Source organism: Typopeltis vanoorti, chromosome 6 (assembly GCF_054136105.1).
Source record: "Typopeltis vanoorti isolate ZY-2024b chromosome 6, IOZ_Tvanoo_1.0, whole genome shotgun sequence".
Lineage (NCBI taxonomy): Eukaryota > Metazoa > Arthropoda > Arachnida > Uropygi > Thelyphonidae > Typopeltis > Typopeltis vanoorti.
The window spans coordinates 78,283,752-78,305,000 of record NC_143554.1 but is presented as its reverse complement, the minus strand read 5'-3'; the positions used below and the strand labels follow the sequence as shown (position 1 = coordinate 78,305,000).

The following is a 21,249-nucleotide window of genomic DNA, read 5'->3' as shown; positions in this document are numbered from 1 at the left end:
TATATATACATATATATATATATATACATATATATATATATATATACATATACATATATATATATATATACATATATACACATATATATATATATACATATACATATATATATATACATATATATATATATATATACATATATATATATATATACATATATATATATATATATATACATATATATATATATATATACATATATATATATATATATATATATATGTTAAAGATGCTAACATGCCAAGCTATTTTAAACTTGGTTTTACTCCATTTCCCAAGTAAGCAAACAGACAAATAAGTGAAGTTTGCGCCTGCACGTAGTGCAAGTCTAAGTGATCCCAAAAGTAGTATTAATCTAGGCAACTCCTGGTAACGTCAGCTTACAAATATACGTGCATTCAATAAATAAAACACGACACCACGACACTTTCTCAATTAGCTCAGATAAAAATATATATCGAATCAGCATGGATGTCTAAATGCGATGAACGGAAAAACAGTGAACGGTCTTCTTTATTATTTTATTCTTCCTAATTTCTCTGTTTGCTTACTTGGGAAATGGAGTAAAACCACGTTTAAAATATTTGGCATCTTTCACCTATATTATATCCAAGGTAAAAAACTTCCTACACACCGCATAGGAAATTGCCATTTCCTATGCAGAAATGACAATTTAGCATTATAATTTATATAATGATCTCACAGCAGTTAAGTATTTAATTTCATTTTTTTAATATAATTACTCAAAAGTGTACCTATGATCTTAAATTAGCTCTGTAAACCGTAGCAGAGTATCACATGTCTTTCGTACGCAGGAAAAGTGGAGTCAGTTTAAAAATACACGTGTATTCAATAAATAAAACACGTCACCTTTTGAAATAGGTCAGATAAAAATATATCGGACCTGCATAGATGTCTAAATGCGAAGAACGGAAAAACGGTGAACTGTCTTCTTTATTATTTTATTCTTCCTAATCATCATCATCATCATCATCATCATCATCATGCGTATCAAGGATTTAGGCAGGCCTAGCATGGCCTGTTCCGGCTTTAGAAGTCATCGTTGAATCGTTTAAACTGGATGTCCTGGTTTTCGTTTTCCTAATGGCTTCTTCCTAATAACTATTCTAACTATTAATAGTTAGAAATGAAATAGTAAACCATAAATATTAGTTGGTTATAACTATTATCTCTAAATATTCTTAAATATAATTCTCTTTCTTTCTGATCATCTTATCCCAGTTCTGCAGCAATTCTATCTGCAGAGCCTGTAGTAAGAAAGTATACTAATAACGTTATACGGAATAATAATTTTCAGAAATCTAAATATAATCGAAATATTTAACAATATATAAAATATTTCTTAATTTTTTTCTTAATCCTTTTTGAAAGAAATAATTCTTTAAATATTTCTTATATGGGAAATATTTCTTTCTTTCTTTTTTTTTTCTTTCATATATATCCGCGATTAAGTTTTCCCACGATTAATTTTCCAGCTATGAATTGCCGTCGATCAGTTTTCCTGCGATGAGTTCTCCGGACACAGTACCCCGAACTTGCAGCTTTATAGTAATTTTGGTGTGGAGGGATTCACAAAATTATCACTCAGTGTGTACGAAAATTAAATCTGTCGGAATCCAGTGGATGTTGACAATAATAATTCATGTAAATGAGGAATGAAATATTGGGATCGAAATTCCCTGGAAATCTTTGACCTATGCATCCTAGATGATATGTTCAACTTGAAAAAAAAAATATTATGTGTAGATAAAATTTTGATCAGAATGCAGAGACACTTAGGTGGGAGATGAGTTTCATCGCTCGGTGGAAGACCACTTTCCCACTTATTGCAGGTTGAAGTCGCTTGAAAAGGTTCCATGTTTGGTCACTAGAGCAGGGTTTCTGGCTTTTGTAAAAAATAAATTAAAATACAATATATATAATATATAATACAAAAAAAAAGAAAAAACGTTATCCGATCCACGGTACAAAATGTAGTATAGGTTTGCAAAAAAAGTTTTGGTGGGTGGTAGCAAAATAAAAAAAGATACTTTCACATATGTACAAGTATTTGCATTTCCCAGTATCTATTTTTTCCCGATAAATTTCTAAACAACGCGAATTTAAAATCTCTATTTAAAATAAATATTTTACGACTAAACAACGTTCAGTAATATTAACTATATTTATTTAGTCGTTAATTTTGAAACTAATAATATACTACTGTCGTTCAGACTCTCCAAAAAAAAAAAAATATATATATATATATATACATATATGAGAAATTCTGAGTCAGCGCCATTGTACATAAATAATTTTACTTTTCTTCATCAGCTTAAATTTATATCATTCTTCTAGAAGTTAAGTTGGAATCTAAAACCTAGCTTTTACCAGCGAGGAACTGCTGCAGGATACAAAATCATTTTTCAACAACAAAAAAAAAAAAAACGGATGAATTACCTATGAATATTCCTGTGAGATTTAAAACTTCATAATCACTATTGCAATTTGTTAAGTCTCGTAAACTAACTTGATCCTATGCCTTGCATTCTTCAAACTCCTAATAGCTTATCATAAATGAATGTTCTTTTGATTTTAATGGAAATGCTAAACAAATACATACCATTACAAATACGCACCTTCTCTCTCTCTCTCTCTCTCTCTCTCTCTCTCTCTCTCTCTCTTCTAGGACACTCTTGGAATGGAATGCTAATTGCAAATGTCTGTGAATTAAACAGCGTAACTTATGTTATTAATATGTTTGGTATCTGTTTGATGCTTTATTTAGCCATACATCGAAATCATTAAATAATAATTCCTTATAATTTTTCTACAGATATTCTTTGTTTTTCACGAAGAAAACCATGAATTACACTCTAGGAATTGCCGACTATGCCGTGATCGTGGTAACTTTGGTTATATTTGCTGCTACTGGAATTTATGTCAGATTCACTGGTGGAAAACAGAATACAGCTGATGTGTTTTTACTGGGAGACAAGAAAACAGGAGTTCTTCCCCTTGGTCTTTCGTTGATGGCTACTATCGCATCAAGTGTAAGCACTGTAGGGATTCCTTCAGAAATATACAGATTTGGTAGTGGTGTAATATATGTTATCCTTTGCTTTCCAGTTGCCTTGACCATAGCGGCCATTTTGATTTTGCCAGTGTACTTCAGTATCACAAGATTCACCATCAATGAGGTACTCGAATTCTACAGTTATTTACCAATCCTGGCTTAACACTTTACAAATATAGTTTTCTTCCTACTACTCTCTTTATATTTATACTACTGCTCTGAAAACTTGCATACAAATAATTGAAGGGAGATGTTTATTTTTTTTTTTTTAAGTAAGAAAATATCTAGGTGGCGAATTCTAATTTTTCTTGTAAGGTAACTTACCCGATAAGTTTCAGTTTATAAATTAATTTAACATTTAGTAAATATCGTAAATACTTGAAGGAGTTTTTCACCCATCCAGGTAATATTTCTTTCATCAATCAAACAAATAAAAATATTTCATTTCTCTTATAATTGGTACAACTTATCTTAATATTAGTTGAGCTACTGATATTAAATTGTGTAACAATTTGATATCAGTGTAACAAATAAATTGTGTAACAGAATTCGTTCTGTTACACAACTAACCACATTAAAATAACTAATTCAATGTCATTTATTGCAAAAGGATATTTAACAATTTAGCTCATCACGATGCGAATATGCAACAGATGTCCATGCTTTCAAGGTACAGGATTTCCACAACCAGGGTCAGAAGATAAAATTATATTCTGTTTCACGAGAATAAAGTTTAAATTTCACTCTGACTTTCGAAAATCAAGTTTTCACTGGTGTTCGATCATTGAAATTTCCATGGTGATGGTATTCGACTCAATTAAAATCTCTCAGGATGATACTTCTGTAATAGGGTTTTTCTAATTTTTTTTCTAGTAATAGTGGGATATGGACTGAGTTAAAGATGCAAGGTTGATGACAAAAGAATAAGTAAAATAAATAATTATAAAAATATATCTTATTGTTTTGTATGGCTATTGTACAAAATCATAACAGAGTAACAAATATTCAGAAGATTATAGTTTCCATAATCTCCTTCTGATCTACAGAAGATAATAAACAGTTTTGTTAACAGTTGATATTAATTTTAAATATAAATAATATAGTTTTAATAGTATCGTAAAATACAACATCAGATACTTGATAACTTGCTTGTTTAATCATAACGTTTGTTTATTATCCACGAAGTTTAAGCTATAAGTGGTAGATACTTTAGTTGTTTTAAGCAAATTATACAAATTATAATTATTTCCATATCGTTTTGCATTATTTTATTAATTAAAGGGAAGGACTCCAAATATCTGAATAATGAATAAATCTTTGGAATTCTCTTCTATTAATAGCAAATAGTTTTGGTGAATTTTGGACTGCATACCTTCCTATCAACTTGGAAAACTATTTGATTCTAATTGTCCTTTTGTTCAGTATTTGCAGAAACGATTTGGAAACTGGGTAAGGACCCTTTCATCAATTGTCTTTTTAATGCAAGCAGTAAGTATCATTCTGGAATGTCCGAATTAGATTAATTTTACTGTACATTCTAATTATTTACCGAGTTAATCTGAATATAATATTACATTCTATCTTCTTAAATACCGAGATGTTTCATCTTTTATTTATTTATTGTTTTAATTTTCACAGACTCTGTATTCTGGAGTAGTTTTATATGCGACTGCTGTCAGCATGAATTGTGTTACAGGAATATCAGACTCGACGCTAATTTTTATAATTGGACTAATCTGTGCTTTCTATTCTACGATAGTAAGGATCCTGTTTTATTACTTATTATTTTTTTTATATTGTCACCTGTCTTTTTTTTTCTCGTTAATTGATTGTTAAAAATGTAGGTACACATATACATGACTTTTCAGTTGGAATTTCTGAATTTTTATTAGTCTTGCGACTGACAATACAATCCTTCAACGATTAAAATTGAATCAATGCTCTCATTCACTGAAACCATCATATAGGGTTCAAGTTTTCCAGACTATAAAATCCTGTAAATAATGTTTCATTTACTATTCTCCTTCATAAGGGTGTAATGGTAGGATATTTTTCTCCAAAACAAGTATATCTTTGGAAACGTACGCGCACTTTCAGCTGGGTTTTACTTAGCTGCAAATAGAGCAAACGGAAGAAATCCACCTGCCAAATATAAAACAATGCAGGTCGATTTCTTTCAAACATTTAGAATAAGTTAACACATGAAACTGAAAAACTTGGATACTACAAAGTCGGCAAGGGCTTATGGAATCTCGATGTACTCCTGAACCGATTGCTCTTTATTATCTATACACGGGATTGTCCTCACCAGACATCCATCCTGCAGCATATACGAATGCCCATGTACTAATAGTTCTGATAACCGTCTAGCACAAGCAATCGATCTATTGTCCTCACCTCAATTTTGTCCAAAGTAATTGAGAAGGTTATCAACAGTCATTTTCTTCAACACTTGGAGAACTGCCACTTAACTAGCGACGCCAATTATAGGTGTTTCCATGCTAGACTTTCTCCTGTAACGTTTGATAGTGTTCAGCGCAAAAGTCAAGACAAAATCCACTTTGTTCGGCTGATTTTTAATCCATATCTTTCCTGACATAGTCATATCAATTCTATAGCATCATCGGCTTCCAAAAATTTTGCATCATTTTCCGTTCAAGACGGTACTTCTGTGCCTGACATTAACTTACTCTGTGTAAATCCCAAATCCGACAATCTCTAGAATACTGCTCTGTTGTTTCAAGTTCTGCAAATAACACCTCCCTAAACAATTTTCATTCTCTTCAGAAATGGCCAGTTCTGCTGATTAATGGCACTCTTCTTGTAGAACGTTTTCAATCACTTTCTTATAGAATAATATATATATATATATATATATATATATATATATATATATATATATATATATATATATATATATATATATATATATATATACTGATGATGTCCTAAGATACTCAAATTATTCAAAATATTTACAATTAAATAATTTTTAATTAATGATCATATATATATATTAAATATTTCTTTAGCATGTGTAAAACCATCGGAAAACTAGTATTTGTCATTAATCTTAAGTTAATTATGATACATGCATATTACAGGGTGGAATGAAGGCCGTGATGTGGGCTGATGTATGTCAGGCTACGTTAATACTCATTGCCCTAATTCTGATGATCGGACTGGGATCCGTTGAAGCAGGTGGTTTTCATAAGGTTATTGACATAGGACTCAGCGGAGGAAGATTACATTCTCCCACGTATGTATGAAATAAGCCATGTTATTCAAAATTATCTATTAAAATATTCAATTTATTGAATAAACAAAAACAATTTCTGTCTCTGTTGAAGTAATTGAAGTTCAGTTCGAGTTGCTTTAATGCAACCTGAAATCAACCAAGAATGAACATTTACACTCGGCTTCATATCGGCTAAATGAAATCTCTCTCTCTCTCTCTCTCTCTCTAACAAACACACTCAAATACGCACGCACCACGCTGGCGCGCTCTCTCTTTGTCATTTTACGCATGTTACACGATAATAATCCATACCTCTTTATAGATTTGAGTTGGATATGACCAAGCGATACAACTTTTGGAATGTGATGATCGGCAATACGAGCTTATGGATTTCATTCGTAGGAACGACTCAGACTTCAGCCCAAAGAGTGCTTGCTGCAAAATCATTTAAGGATGCCAAATGGTGAGTAGAATTCAGGTCTTCGAAATATTCATAAAAATTGCATTTTATTTTTGCAAATGAAATTAAAACAAGTTTATATATTTATTGATAAATAAATTTAGTCAGAACTTATAGGCCCCGAAGATTTTCAAAAAACAATACGAAAAGGGTTTTCTTTTTCTGAGGATTTTTCATATTTTTTTGAATATTTATTGCGTCATTATGACGTAAAATTAATTAAACGTTTGAGCTCTAGATTGATTTAATCACATATAAGCTCTTGACTCAATAATAATTAGAGATAATAAAATCAAAAATCGGTAGTTTAGTTGAGTGAAATGAAGTAAAATTTAGTATTAGAGTTAAATACTAAGCAGAGGACGACCCACAGCTGTCAGGCTGGACGAGTGGTTAGGGCAGAAGTCTTCAACGCATGGCTCGCGGGCAACCTGTAGCCCGCGGAGCTCTTTGTCGTGGTCCGCCGACCATTTTGAAAAAATAACTACTTTACATTAAAACGCGATTAAATAACAAAAAAATTTGAATGAAACTCGCCGGCTACTAACTATATTGCGGTATTTAGAATTGCAAGATTCTTTCCAGATTCACAAGGAACGCTGTGCATTTGATACTTTCCATGAAATTCTATAAAAATCAATATTAAATAGTCATGCTTCTTCAGCCATCTACCAGCGCCAAGCGGTACTTAAGTACTAGTACTAACGTCACAGGTAGATGGCTGAAGCAACAGTCCGTACGAATGCGCTCTCTAGTGCCTTCCAGATACAATTTCGAAGGTTCTCGATACTTCGTTATTTTCATATAAATACAAGAGGATCTCATCCACAGTCAGTCAGTCAGTCAGTAGTGAACAGTGTGATATTCGTGTATAAGCCAAGAAATTTCGTTGTGTAAGCCATATTGTGCTTTTATATTGACTGATTTTTTCATTAGTGTGAGACATATTCAGTGGATAATAACCGTTACACGGCCAGCTTGGATAATTTATAGGTTCACCTTTCGTCACTATGGCGTCTACGAGTAAAAAGCGTAAATCAAGTGATTCTTGTCGGGTTTTTAATGAAAAGTGGACAAATTTGTACTGTTTTGTGCCGATCGACGATAAGCCAGTGTGTTTATTTTATCGCGAGTCAGTGTCAGTATAAAAGAATACAATATAAAACTACATTATGAGACAAAGCATGCGTCAAATTTCGATCCAATAACTGGTCCAATAACAGTAGTAAATGCGTCCAATAACTGTAGCACGATGTGTCGATGACCTTGTCAATGATATTGAAGGAACTTAAAAAAACGGTCGTCCGAATTTACGTCATATTCACTTGCTGTAGAGGAGAGAACAGATATGAAGGATATAGCAAAATAGGCTATCTTTGTCAGTGGCATTGATCAACGATTCACTGTGACAGAAGAACTGATAGCGCTCGTACCTATGAAGAGAACGATGAAAGGCACTGATATTCTTGAAGCCTGAAAGAAAACTCTCCAGCATTTCGACATCAGCTTAACTAACCCCGAGCGTGTGGTAACTAATGGTGCCCCTGCTATGGTGTTGAAAAACGAAGGGTTTGTTGCGCTGCTACGGAAAGAACCCGAATTATAGGGAAAAGGTTTCGTCCATTACCACAGTTTAATCCACCAGGAGAATTTGTGCACGAAAACTATTGGATTTGAGAATGTCCTGAAAGTTATTGTGACTGTCGTCAACATTCTTAGGGCAAGTGGATTGAATCATCGTCAATTTTGAGAGTTTTTAACCAAAGAGTCCGAAGCGAATCACGGTGATGTGGTTTATTATAGTGATGTGCGTGGGTTGAGCAGAGGGAAGGTTCTTAATAGAGTCTTTGACTTAAGGAGCGAAATACAGCAGTTCATGCAAATCAAGGGGAACACGATTGCGGAATTTACGCCCCGAAGTGGATGACAGGCATTGCCTTTGTGACCGACATCTCGTTGCATATGAATGACCTAAATACGATGCTACAATCCAAAGATCAACTGGTGCACACTCTGTTTGATCACATCAATGCTTTTGTGGCAAAGCTCAAACTCTGGGAGGCACAACGTACAAAAAAAAAAAAACTCCTTTTCAGCTTCTCGCTGTGTCCAAATGTTCGTCTCTTGATTAATATGCTATAAAACGTGCAGTATTGCGAAGTGAGTTCGAAGAGAGATTTAGTGATTTTTGTAACCAACAGTCTTCTTTAGAATTATTTTCAATGCCATTCAGTCAATTCTGCCAAAATGCGAGGGTCAGTAGAAATGGAGCTGCTTGAACTCCAAACCAACTCTTCGTTGAGATAAAAATTATTAAATGCGCCCTTCCTTACATTTTACAAAGACTACATTTCTGAGGACGCATTCCCTAATCTTCAACGGCATACTTTGAAGATGTGCGCTTTGTTAGGAAGCACACTTATGACAACAGTTTTTCTCTACAATGAAGCATGTAAAGTCCAAGACAAGAACTCAGGTTATGGACCAACATCTTGAAAAAACTCTGCGCATATGGAATTCCAACATTGAAGCCAACATCGACAAGCTGGTCAAGGAAAACCATTGCCAAGATGCCCATTGACATTGTAAACTATGAATGTTTTCTTCATTAAATTTTAGTTTTTCATGCATTAATTGTATTTACTTATCCTGAATCCGACTCCTACCCACGCTCTTAAAGCTGAGTTTGTTTATTTTTATCACATTTTATGTAAAGTATCAAATGCACAGCGTTCCTAGTGAATCTGGAAAGCATCTTACAATTCTAAATACCGCAGTATAGCTTAGTGCCTTGCGGGCTTCATTAAAATTTTAACTGCGGCCCGCACTGTCTGAAAGGTTGAAGACCCCTGGGTTAGGGTAAATGCTTGCGAATCAATAGGGTGCGGGCTCGAATCCCGCTGTGAGAATGGACATATGTGATTATCTTCAGGTGGCAGATAAATTTGATTACCAAGTTTGAGACCATTGCCCCTCTTATTGGAGGCCTGAATCGGCATAAAATTTCGTTGTGTGGTCTCTAGGGTAGGGCTTCCATGCTATGTAAAGTTAAATGAAAATATACAAAATATATATAAAATTAATAAAATTAAAAATCCGTAGTTTATTCGCAATAGGAGCCGCATGACATATGGAGGCTGTCGAATATTTACACCAGTTGTCTTTGTATCCCTAAATGCAAAGTGTACTTCCTTTCAGATGTATATTTCTTTGCATTATAAGAAGGTTTATTATCCGACCACTTTATAAATAATGGAGACTTCTTCAAAACTAGATGATACGTTAGACCACTCTAAACTATTGTTTAATCAGTGATCCAAAAGACTGTAATTCATATCATTTGATTCCTTGAGGATACTCAGCAGAGTTTCCGCTGACAAGCACCCACAGAAGCCTCAAATTTATTCAATGACAGACAAAAACTGATCACCGAGAAACGCCAAACACCAGCTTCCACAAGCAGCCAGCAAGAACCGCTCATCATTCTAGGGCAAATACTCAATGGAATCTAGTAGTAAAGACCACATTATCAGGTAACCACGGTTTGTTTAAATTTAAGAGTTTGGAGAAGTTTTTGGAGATCGCTACGTGACTCTAAAAGAAAACTTAACTCATCAGGATACCCAGTACCAGGCATAATCCTACACATCACGGCTCATATCCTAAGGAAGCATCCATTAAAAGGTCTTAACCGTGTCAATAGAAGGTATGCTATAGGGAGCATCTATTGGAATGAAGTGAACAAAACGATTTCAGCGAGAGACAGACCCAGAAATGAATTATTACGCTTGACAGTCATCTTAGGGTTCAAGATTTACTCAACTTACATGTATATTTTTTTCGGAATGTGAGCAGACATAGAAGAATTTATTTAATGGTACGAATAATTTATAACAATTCATTTATTACTACAAAAATTTGGTCTGTGGCTTGCAGACAATTTTTTGGATTAATTGAGTGGAAGAATAGGCAGCGCATCTTATAGAAAACTCAGAAATGCGATATCCTTTGTTAGGTAAGGTGACAACTGCCAGTAAATTTTAAAATCATTTTGGGTGCAACACAAATAAATATAAATAAAATTCAACATTTAAAGAAATTTATTATTTAAAGAAACAAACGAAATTTTGAAAAGACGCATAGAAGAGAACTTCCCTTGAAGGAACTAAATGAAATATATTAATCTTATTAAAATTAGGACGTTATACCAATGCATCGTAACACTTTTTTGTATAAGATTTCCATATGAAACTGCTCTTGCTAAATTTCCTATGGATATTATCCTCTGATTGCTCATGTGGTCTTCCCAAAATTCGTAAACACGGCGTTCCTCTTTCAGAGCTATTGGTGATTGCACTGGATGTCCTAATTATGAACTCTCTCCTTCTATCTGCCATTTTGCTGCATAGATACGAGTAAGTCTACTTTTCAGGTTAGACACGTAAAAAATCAGATCACTGGATATTTATTTTAATTTTGGTGTCATTTTATATTTCTTCTCCGAGTGAACAATCGATATAACAGACAATCCTTTCCTGTGTTGGGATTAAAATTTTATCTACAAATTCCAAATATAATCAATGTATTTAGGCTGAAATTGTTAAACGTTTCACTCATATGCTATGGTCGCGTTTTGTTAATTTGAAACAAACATTTTCTAATCCAACTGTTCTAAATGGAAAAAAAAATCTTTCCTTTGCTTTTTAGGATTCTTGCAATAGCAGGGGTTCTTTGCATGGTGCACTTGATATCCTGCGCTACCTTGGGTCTTGTGATGTATGCTAATTTTTATACATGCGATCCACTCCAAGATCAAACAGCAGCTGTGACATTGCCAGACCAAGTAAGCAGTAAAATTACAGAATTTACATGAAAGAAGTAAATATTTAAGTGTTATCACAAAGTATTTTTTTATCAAGTGAATAATGTCATGAATTGCTATAATTCAATAATATAATTAAATCTTAAAAGCTGTATAACTTTCGCTTTTTTTGATTTTCTGTACTCCACCAAATGCAGTTTTCTTTATCCTAAACTGAATTACAGATTCAGATGACGGAAGTCTAAATTAAATCCTCAAGAGATTTTTCATTACTTCAAACTTAAGTAAAGTAGCATTTAAAATTTTTTGATTGTAATTAAATTAAAATATTTTGAGCATACATTCATTCATAGAAAGCCATTTCATACTTTATATATTTGTGTAAAATCTTATAATTTTATATAGTATAATGTTTTTTCGTAAATTTGCACTGAAATATTGCATAGGTTAGTGGAAGTAATGTTCCATCGTGCAAGAAGCTCTGCTTTCAGATCCAGTCTGCCATAAGAGAAACTTTCTTCGAACAATTCATGAATTAGTCGATCTCTAGCACAGGAAAATGGGTAATCAGTGTTCACATTTTATCCCTAAAACTCAATGAACTCACACTATTTCATAAAATAAATACAGCGCTAGGATTAGATATCACAAGATGGCTCCACATACCAGCCGTCTCTTTACCGGATTCGGCTTAAAATTAGTTATCGTCTTGGGACGGCTATGTCGGGATGGATACAAGTGAAGATGGAACTGCCCATTCACTCTCCAAAAGTGAAAAAGGGCTTAAACCTCCTCGTTTACTCCGTTTTGCGAAATAAAGGCCGTTAGTGAATTTATTTTATTTTATTTTATTTTATTTTATTTTTTAAGTTTTCCCTTTGGATCTATGGACACAGTTTATGATGAAAGATGAAATATATGAAATAGAGAAACTCAAAAATTCGATCTACATTTAGCATCATATCGCTGTCTTTGAATTTGAATTCCATTGTGACTAATGTTTGCATTGGCCAAATATCAAAATATTTGTCAATGTTTTCATCAAACAATTTTTATTCTTTAGGTCATTATGAAAATCGTGTTCTTGGTGTCCTTTTCAAAATGTTATCTCCGCATATTTTCCATATTTACACTGTTTTTTTTTTACTTTATTATAACTTTCTTGTGATACACAACATCGATAATTAACTAATATTTAGATAAAAATCGGGTTTCGCATTAATTTCGTAAACTGATATCATTCATTTTCAAACACTGACTAACACTGATTATGACTTAATTTTATTTTGCATAATTTAGCTATTAAATTGAGCGATCTGACATCAAAGTTGAAATAATTCTCGAAAATACAATACAGACTAAATAGTAAATTTCATCAAGTTAAAATGGAAGTATAACATTCGAAGTATAGATTAAAAAAAGATCAACCTCTCCTAAATATAAGTTGCGGTTAACGCATATACACTTTGCCCAAGTTCATATGATTGTTTACATTGGTTTTATGTCAGTATAGCATAATGAATGTTGTAAATGATTGCAAATCAATCCTGTTTGCTTCATCCTTTTATCAGTAGTGTGCACCTAACAGTGCATAATATAATTTAATACTGAAATTAATAAAATCTATCAGTATTAAATTTTCAAATATCGATGTTCACGTTGTTTTCGTACTGAGAATTTCAACATTTAATTAGTGGAAAATAACTTTGATACATTTTACATTAATTTGATTTAAATAATATAGCTCACAGATATTTTGTATTTAGGGGAAATGTCTCACAGGCTTCTTTTTAATAGTACTATTATCAAACTCTCACATTTATGGTAATCAAACGATGCTATATTCCACCATGATATACTTCTAAAAATCTTACTTAGTCGTTAAAAGTCAAGGATCCTTATAAAATATCAAACCCGTTCTATTTCCATAAGAATATATGTTTCCTCTTTTTCTGCTATGAACGATCTCATTGAAATACCAAAATAGAAATTGCGTATGTATGAAATTTCCATAAATTCCATTTAGGCAATGTGGAATAAATAATAGTATTTAGAATCGTATTTCCTTAATCCTGCAGTAAAATGATTGGATTAAAACTAAAACCGAAGCATGAGCAAAAAGTCTAAATATTTAGAATATTTTCACGATTTTAACAACTGAATTTAGTGATAATAATCTACAGAGATAATAATAATAACTCAAAGTGTTGTACTGAAGTGATTTGCGAAATCCACTAAAATCCATATAACACAAGGCAGATCACACCAAGGCAATAAAATATTACTGAACGCGATTCAGAAATTTCGAACATGGACATCGAATGATAAAATGCTAGATGGAGGACAAAAAAATTATTATAATAAAATAAAAAAAATCTGGTAACGGAAATCTTGCTTTCTTAGAGATTTATTGTGAGATAGTACTTCAAAACAAGTGAAAGATTATTTTGGGTTATTATTCTTATGTTCTGAACAATTTAATATTTTTAAATTTCTTCTAGCTGTTTGCATACTTTTCTATGGTACTATTTTCTTCTTATCCTGGAGTGTCGGGTTTATGCATTTGTGGATTAATAAGCGCAGGCTTAAGCACAATTTCTTCTTCAATCAACTCTTTGACTACTGTGACAGTGAAGGACGTACTCGAACCACATGCCTGCTTCAGATGTCTTTTTAAACACAGTTCCTTCTTAGCCAGAACAGTTGGTAAATATTCCACAATAATTTTCCATTTTAACTGTACATTGCTTTTAAAATAAATTTGTTGCATCCGAATTACTAAGACCGCTGAATAAACGTACGAAACAAATTTTGCTTTTATTTTTATTTTGACATGTGAAACCATATTTACACATTCTAACAAAGCGTGTTTGTAAATTAATTGCTTGATTGATTGAATAAATAAATACTAACAATAGTTTACAGACAGTTTTCCATGTGACATTTTAAATTATGTTGAACAATATTTGAAAAGCATGCTAATATAACTTTCAGGTATTTGGTAGGTCATCCTCATATCCCATTTTTTTTTCTAGGTATTTCTAGATAAAAAGTAGATATTTCAAACGGTTGAGTAATTTACCACATATATTAATTGTTCTGCATAAAAAACATTATGCAGAATTTTACTAAAATATTCTTTACAATTATTATGTTTGTAAATAAATGATAAAAAAAATTTCTTTTAGCTTCCTTTTATGGACTGTTGTTTATCGCTTTTGCATTTTCTGTTGGATCATTTGATGGGGTTTTTCAAGCAAGCATGATTTTACTCGGAATTACAAATGGGCCAATGCTAGGAGTGTTTCTACTCGGAATTTACACAATAAAAGCAAATCAAATGGTAATAAAATTAATATTTATAGCTAAGAAAATGGACTATATCAATATATAAGACGAATTATTTTATAGGAAAATAATTACATGTATTCTATAGTTATATTCTACCATATAATTTAATATAATCATTTGATGTGAATGAATGTCTCAAAGAATTCTATTTTTTCACAAGATACTGAAAACTGATTCAGCATTTTACCTGTAACTTATTGATCTAGCACCCAATAAACCAAACATGTTAAAAAAAAGTTAACTTTCGTATTCAAATGCTAATTTAGCTATGGACAGTGTCGGTATAAATATAAAAATTAACAGGAAAACATTTTCAAATGAATTACCTCGCGTGTTAACGGTAGGTTTCATAATGAGCATTATGAATCAAGACATGAATTATTAATCATATGAAACATGTCGTAGCACTAATCATATGATATCATGTCAAGAATCAGGACTCGTATGAAACATGTTTTCTGGCATTTAAAAATTTACGTGACATTTATGAATTAATCACAAGAATCTTGTCGCGTATCATGAATCATATGAACAATGTCACTAATCACGAATCATATGAATCACGAATTGATTCATGTTATGAGATGAATTATATCAATCGTGAATCATGCAGTGGCGGACCTAGAACTTTTGCCGCCCGGAGCGGTCTCCAATTTCCGCCCTTTCTAAGTCAAACAAATGGTGGTTTTTATAAATTAATAAACATAAATAAATAATTGTAATTGATACAAACTATAGGTGGGGGCTTTTTTACCATTGGATGCCATATTTAAATTAGGCAGTAATAAAGGAGGCCGCATAAGTTGATATACCTATAAATGCAACTTTTATAAAAATACAAGATTCTTTTTTAAAGGCCACAAGAAACTTACGGAGGCCGCAGGTTCCCCACCTATGAGACAAAACATATACCTAATTTACAAAAATTACCATTAAATAATTTTTATTTTATATTTATAAATAAATAATTTCATTTATTTTGGATAAACAAACAAATTGTACACATATGTGTATGTAAACATATTTATATATTTACTCTTCTAACTTTCATAGTAGAAAAATCGTGTATAATGCTCTCAAAATTTATATTATTTGTAATTTCTTGTTCTATGGACAATATTGCAAGATTTTGTAGTCTTAAACCAATCATTGTGGAACGAAGATAATTTTTTATCAACTTCAATTTGGAGAATCTCCTTTCGCAACTAGCGACACTGATAGCAATGGTTAAAAAAATTCTTAACAAAATTTTCCAATCTATACTGTTGAATAAATTCTATTAGATCAAGAGGGCCTTCCCCCCAGTTTTTCCAACGTTTTGCCTCTTCTTGTAGTGTAGGTACAGCCATAAAAACCCGGATCCTTTTTCTTTCAATATGGAACTGTTCTTTATCAATGTCAATAAAGTCATTTATTTGATATTCAAATTCTTCATTTAGTAGGTTACATGGTATTATACACGAATATTTTCTTGCAAGGACATGCAACTGATAAAAGCGTTCTTTTATTTCCTTTATAATTCTATCCATAGATAAAAACATTTATCTTCGTACTTCTTGTTCTAAGGATAGTCCCACGTCTCGTGAATTTTCCCCACTCATATTTTTTCTCCTTCTAACTCGACGCTCAGTCGATATCTCCAATTCTTCACAAATTGTTTTGGCTGCTCTAACAGCGTTTTGTATTAGTGCATCTCTTTCTTCCATGAAATGGGTTTGCAAAGAATTTAGTTTTATATGGCATTGACGGATATTTAACCCTTTTATTTGCAGGTATTTTTGCGCGTCATTAATTTCCAAAAGGACGGGTTCCCATAAATTGAGATAACATAGAAAAGAAAAGGATTGCATTGAATTGAGTAATATTCCAGCATCTGACCTCGTTTTACTATTTTCTTCTTCAGATGTTAATTTTTCTAAAGCGCTTAAAATGTAAAAAAATTGGTTTTTTACTATAGTTACCGCTTCTGCTCTAGCGCTCCAGCGAGTTTCTACACTGCGTTTAACACCTTGACCAGTGACAGAAAGTAAAACATCCCATCGATGAGTGGAAGAAGAAAACAACGAAAACAACTGTTCGATAGTTCCAAAAAATGTTATGGAATCGATAGCAGTAGAAGCTGCGTGTAAACATGCCAGGTTTAAAGAATGATTTGTACATGCGAAAAATTCTGCATTTGGATTTATTTCCTTAATGCGAGTTTGAACACCGCTGTGCTTTCCTGCCATGACGGCAGCATTATCGTAAGCCTGTCCTCTGCAATTTTTTATATCTAAACCGTCATTTTCTAATTTTGTTAAAATCATATTTGTGATTTCCTCGGCAGTTTTTCCTTTAGTTTCTACAAAGTCAATAAACGATTCTACAACTTTAACTTCGCTACCATCAATAACTACATATCTAATAATTTGACTGGTTTGATCTTTTTGAGAAATATCTGGAGTGCTGTCAAATATCATACAAAAGTATTTAGCTTTCTTCATTTGATCCATAATTGTTTTTCTCACTGCGCCTCCCAATAGCTCTATGAATTCGTTTTGAATCTTCGGCGACAAATAAGAGATACTATATTTATTACCCATCTTAATTTTTATTACATATTCATGTAATACTGGGTCGTACTTAGCCAACAAGTCAACAAGCTCTAGAAAATTTCCTCTATTTTCCATTGAATTGATGTCTTCCTGATGAACACTTTCACGATGACCTCGAAACGCCAAATTTTGTTTTGCTAAGAATCTAATTATATCAAGTATTCTTGTAAGAATTTCCTTCCATTTTTTAATTTCCTTATCAATATTCTGTTGTTGTAGTTTATCAAAAGTTGCGCCATGTCCAAGTCTTATTTCTAATTCCTTCCATTGGGAAAATGATCGAATGTGCAGTGGGCTCAACTCGTGTTGACTTATTTTGGGATGAAGTTTACACCATTTGTTAAAACCATTTTCCGTGTTAAAACTTGATTGACAAAGATCATCAAACAGTTTGCAGCAAAAACAATAAATACTTTTCTTCGATGGTGAATACACCATCCACGATCTTAACAGTTTTTCACCATTAGGCAAAATTTGAAAAAACCAGTCGCGATTAAGCTTTCTTGTTTCACCTTTGGCTTTAATTATATTACCAGGACGTTTTACTCCTTCACTAAAATCGGCGTTTAAATTTTGAATTGCAAACGGACCTTGACGTACCAGGAATACTGTTGTATTGTCGTCAATCTTGTTAGGCCATAATCCAACATCCTTCATAGAAATAGACGGAATAATTTGTGCAGCAGACTCTTCATCAGAACTTGATGAACTTTCTACTTCTTCGCCAGTATGTGAGCCAGGTCTTTACTCTTCAACAACATTGGAATAAGTTTTTTCGCCTTCGAGGGCGGCTTCTTTGCCAGTACTTGAGGCAACAATATTAAAAGAACTAGAAGTTGATTCATGGGAGATGTATTTGAGTAGTGCTCCAGTATTTTTATTCTATATTTCCTCCCTTGCCTTCTTTTTCTTTCTAAATGACGCTCTGCTTTCTTTTATTCGTTTCATCCTACGGATATATTAAAAAATAAATTATAGCAATAAAACGTCTATTTCGTATTTTTGTAATTTTTAATAAATAACGGATTTCGTGAAATTTCAATAAAACACAAATAATTTGTGCTACTTTAATGCAATAGAAAACAAAAGAAATTTAATTTGTAATAACTTACCTTAGAACAATTTTCTGAAAACTTAAACAGTAATATAAATTACTACTTGCAAGTTACACAATATTTGAACCACCATGCAGTAGAGTGCGTACAGGTCGACCGCTTAACTTATGAAAATATATCGGATATCGCGGACCTTCAAGATTATTCATACGCGGCCGCCAGTGTTTCGTCTAGTATCGTTGCCTGCGTACATTTCAAGCACCAACATAGAACAAAATACTGTTCGCGCATCGAGAGTTGGCCTCTGAGGGACGAAGTGGAGGCAGAGACGTAGTCTCGTGAGTGTGACTTAGCCGCGTCATCTCTATGCTAACGGTAATACTAAGCTTTCTATAAACATCGAGCACGGAGTAGTAAATAGAACTTCTACTCGACGTCTGCACCATTGATGTCTGTATCCGAGCAAAATTTTTAGAGATAATATTTTCTACCCTACATTGACTTGACGACGAGGAAAAATATTCGAAATCATATAGTAATTCATAATTCGTGGCAATCGAATAGTAAACTTATGAAGTGAACAAGTTGTTTTTCACAACTATAACTATATATAAAAATTGCCGCCCCCAAATACGTGTAACTCGGTGCGGACCGCACCCACCGCCCCTCCCTAGGTACGCCACTGGAATCATGCGAATCACAAACTGTAACATCCATCTTCAATCATATCAAAAATATTATATATAGTTATCAGAGTATTAAAAAAATTAAAAAAGCTAAAGCCTTTTTTTATTTTGCCTACCCCCTATAAGGAGTAGGCGAGGCCGTTTTTAAGCCCCGTCTAACGTTTGGAGACCGAGTCGGCAGTTCAATCTGCAGCGGTAGCCAATCTGAGATAGCTGGCAATTTAATTTCATTTTTTGACAAACCAATTCATTTGTTTTCTATTACATCATATCATTACATCAGTCTTCATTCAACCAGAAAGTGTATCACACCACTTAATATATTCTCAGAAACACAAGTGTCCTGAGCATGAAAATAGAGACAACTAAATTTAGCAAAGAGCTACATAAGATTAGATGCTGCAGAAAGAGTTTAAAGTCGTTTTAACATATTCTCTTGGCATTGCGCATTTACGTTTTCAAAATTCAGTGTCGAGTAAATATAACATTCAACACATCTATCAAAGGAAATGCCAAAACAATATGGAAATATTGCACTTTAGACCAAACAAAGATATCACAGACATATGCATGTTTCTCAAGATATATAAATAAAATAGGGGAAAATATCAAAACGTGTATTACACTTTAAGTTTGAGAGATTTTCTGATTTCTGTACTATAGCTCATGCTTGCACCATTCTGTTTTGATAACAAATGCAGCGTTTTCCATACGCTATCATTTGTTTCGCAACAAGCCGCTTCAGTTAGGTAATGCAAATGATTTTTTTATCAGGCATTAATATTACATTATGAATAATGCCAGCAGTGGAATTGAATTAATGTGCCAAATTTTTTATTTCCGTTTTTCGTATGAATAATGGTAAAATATAAAATACTTACTTGAAATATTAATTCGCGAAATTATTATGAAAAATATATAATTACAATAAATTTATTTTTATTGGAATCATCTGTTAATATATTTTAGTGAAAATGCATATACGAGCATATTCCCCATGCTCGATTCAATGTTGTTGGATTGATTGGTTAATTTTCTCTACTGAATCATGATGTTTGCTTGTATTTCTGAACTGGAATAGTACGAATACCATTTCTGTTTTCTTCTTTCACAGGGCGCAATGACAGGAATGATCCTAGCGTTTGTGATCACTGCCTGGATTGGAGGCGGAATGACAACCGTGAAAAGCAACACAGCAGTATCTTTACCGTTATCTGTGGAGTTATGTAACTTTACAATGGATGCTAATAACACTTACTTTGCAAATATACTACTCGAGAATGATACTTTGGGGAATTCCTCTCAGATAACTGACGATCAGTTAACTGAAGAACAAGATGGGTATGCTGCTCTGCTTTTTAAATTTGTATAATATCTTTTTATTTATTTTAAAGTGCTGCATTTTCATTTCCTGCTTTACGAGTTTTTATGGGAATCTGTCCGTTTAAAAATAAATCATCTGTTTATTTATTTACTTTATAGGTATTGTACGAACATGTACACGAAAGTTATTTCTAGCTCTATATGTACAGAACGATAATATTGCACTTTTGAAAAGTATTCAATAAATTTCGATTGTATTTTCTTTTGCTAGGTATATCTTTCCACTATATAGAGTTTCATTTGTGTGGGTCGTTGTTTTAGGATGGATAATAACAGTCGTAGTAGGATATTTATCAAGTTTCGTAATAGGTAAGGTGTATCAATATCGACTAACATGTTATTTTTTTATTTCGTTCTATTATGTAATGCTGAATAAAGGTTAAGAAAGAACCTTTATTCAGCTCCTTTATTTTCAGAAGGCATCAAGCTCTAACAGCGTTAGTATTTAAGTTACTAAAATTAAATTTTTAAATAACTCCATATATTCTGATCATTTTAATATTCTCTCGATGAAGTGATGCCAAAATTTCCTGTTTTAAAGTTTGGAACGAAACGTTGTTAGAGGATAATACTCGAATAATCA

The 21,249-nt window shown here is 32.6% G+C and overlaps 2 protein-coding genes across 2 annotated transcripts in view; one reads left to right on the top strand and one right to left on the bottom strand.

Annotated features, from left to right (window-relative positions):
* The window catches only part of LOC150105601 (sodium-coupled monocarboxylate transporter 1-like), a 75,040-nt gene extending 62,530 nt beyond the window's left edge, over positions 1 to 12,510 (top strand). Inside the window, exons 5-8 of the mRNA XM_090393991.1 lie at positions 2,838 to 3,054; positions 6,182 to 6,336; positions 6,638 to 6,778; positions 12,468 to 12,510. Of these exons, the coding sequence (XP_090250117.1) occupies positions 2,838 to 3,054; positions 6,182 to 6,336; positions 6,638 to 6,778; positions 12,468 to 12,510 (556 nt within the window). The remainder of the gene's footprint in view (positions 1 to 2,837; positions 3,055 to 6,181; positions 6,337 to 6,637; positions 6,779 to 12,467) is intronic.
* A 3,979-nt stretch (positions 12,511 to 16,489) lies between these two features.
* Positions 16,490 to 18,199, bottom strand: LOC150105600 (zinc finger MYM-type protein 1-like). The gene has a single exon (XM_090393990.1). It carries the CDS (start codon positions 18,197 to 18,199, stop codon positions 16,490 to 16,492), a length of 1,710 nt encoding a protein of 569 aa, XP_090250116.1.
* Positions 18,200 to 21,249: the final 3,050 nt, after the last annotated feature.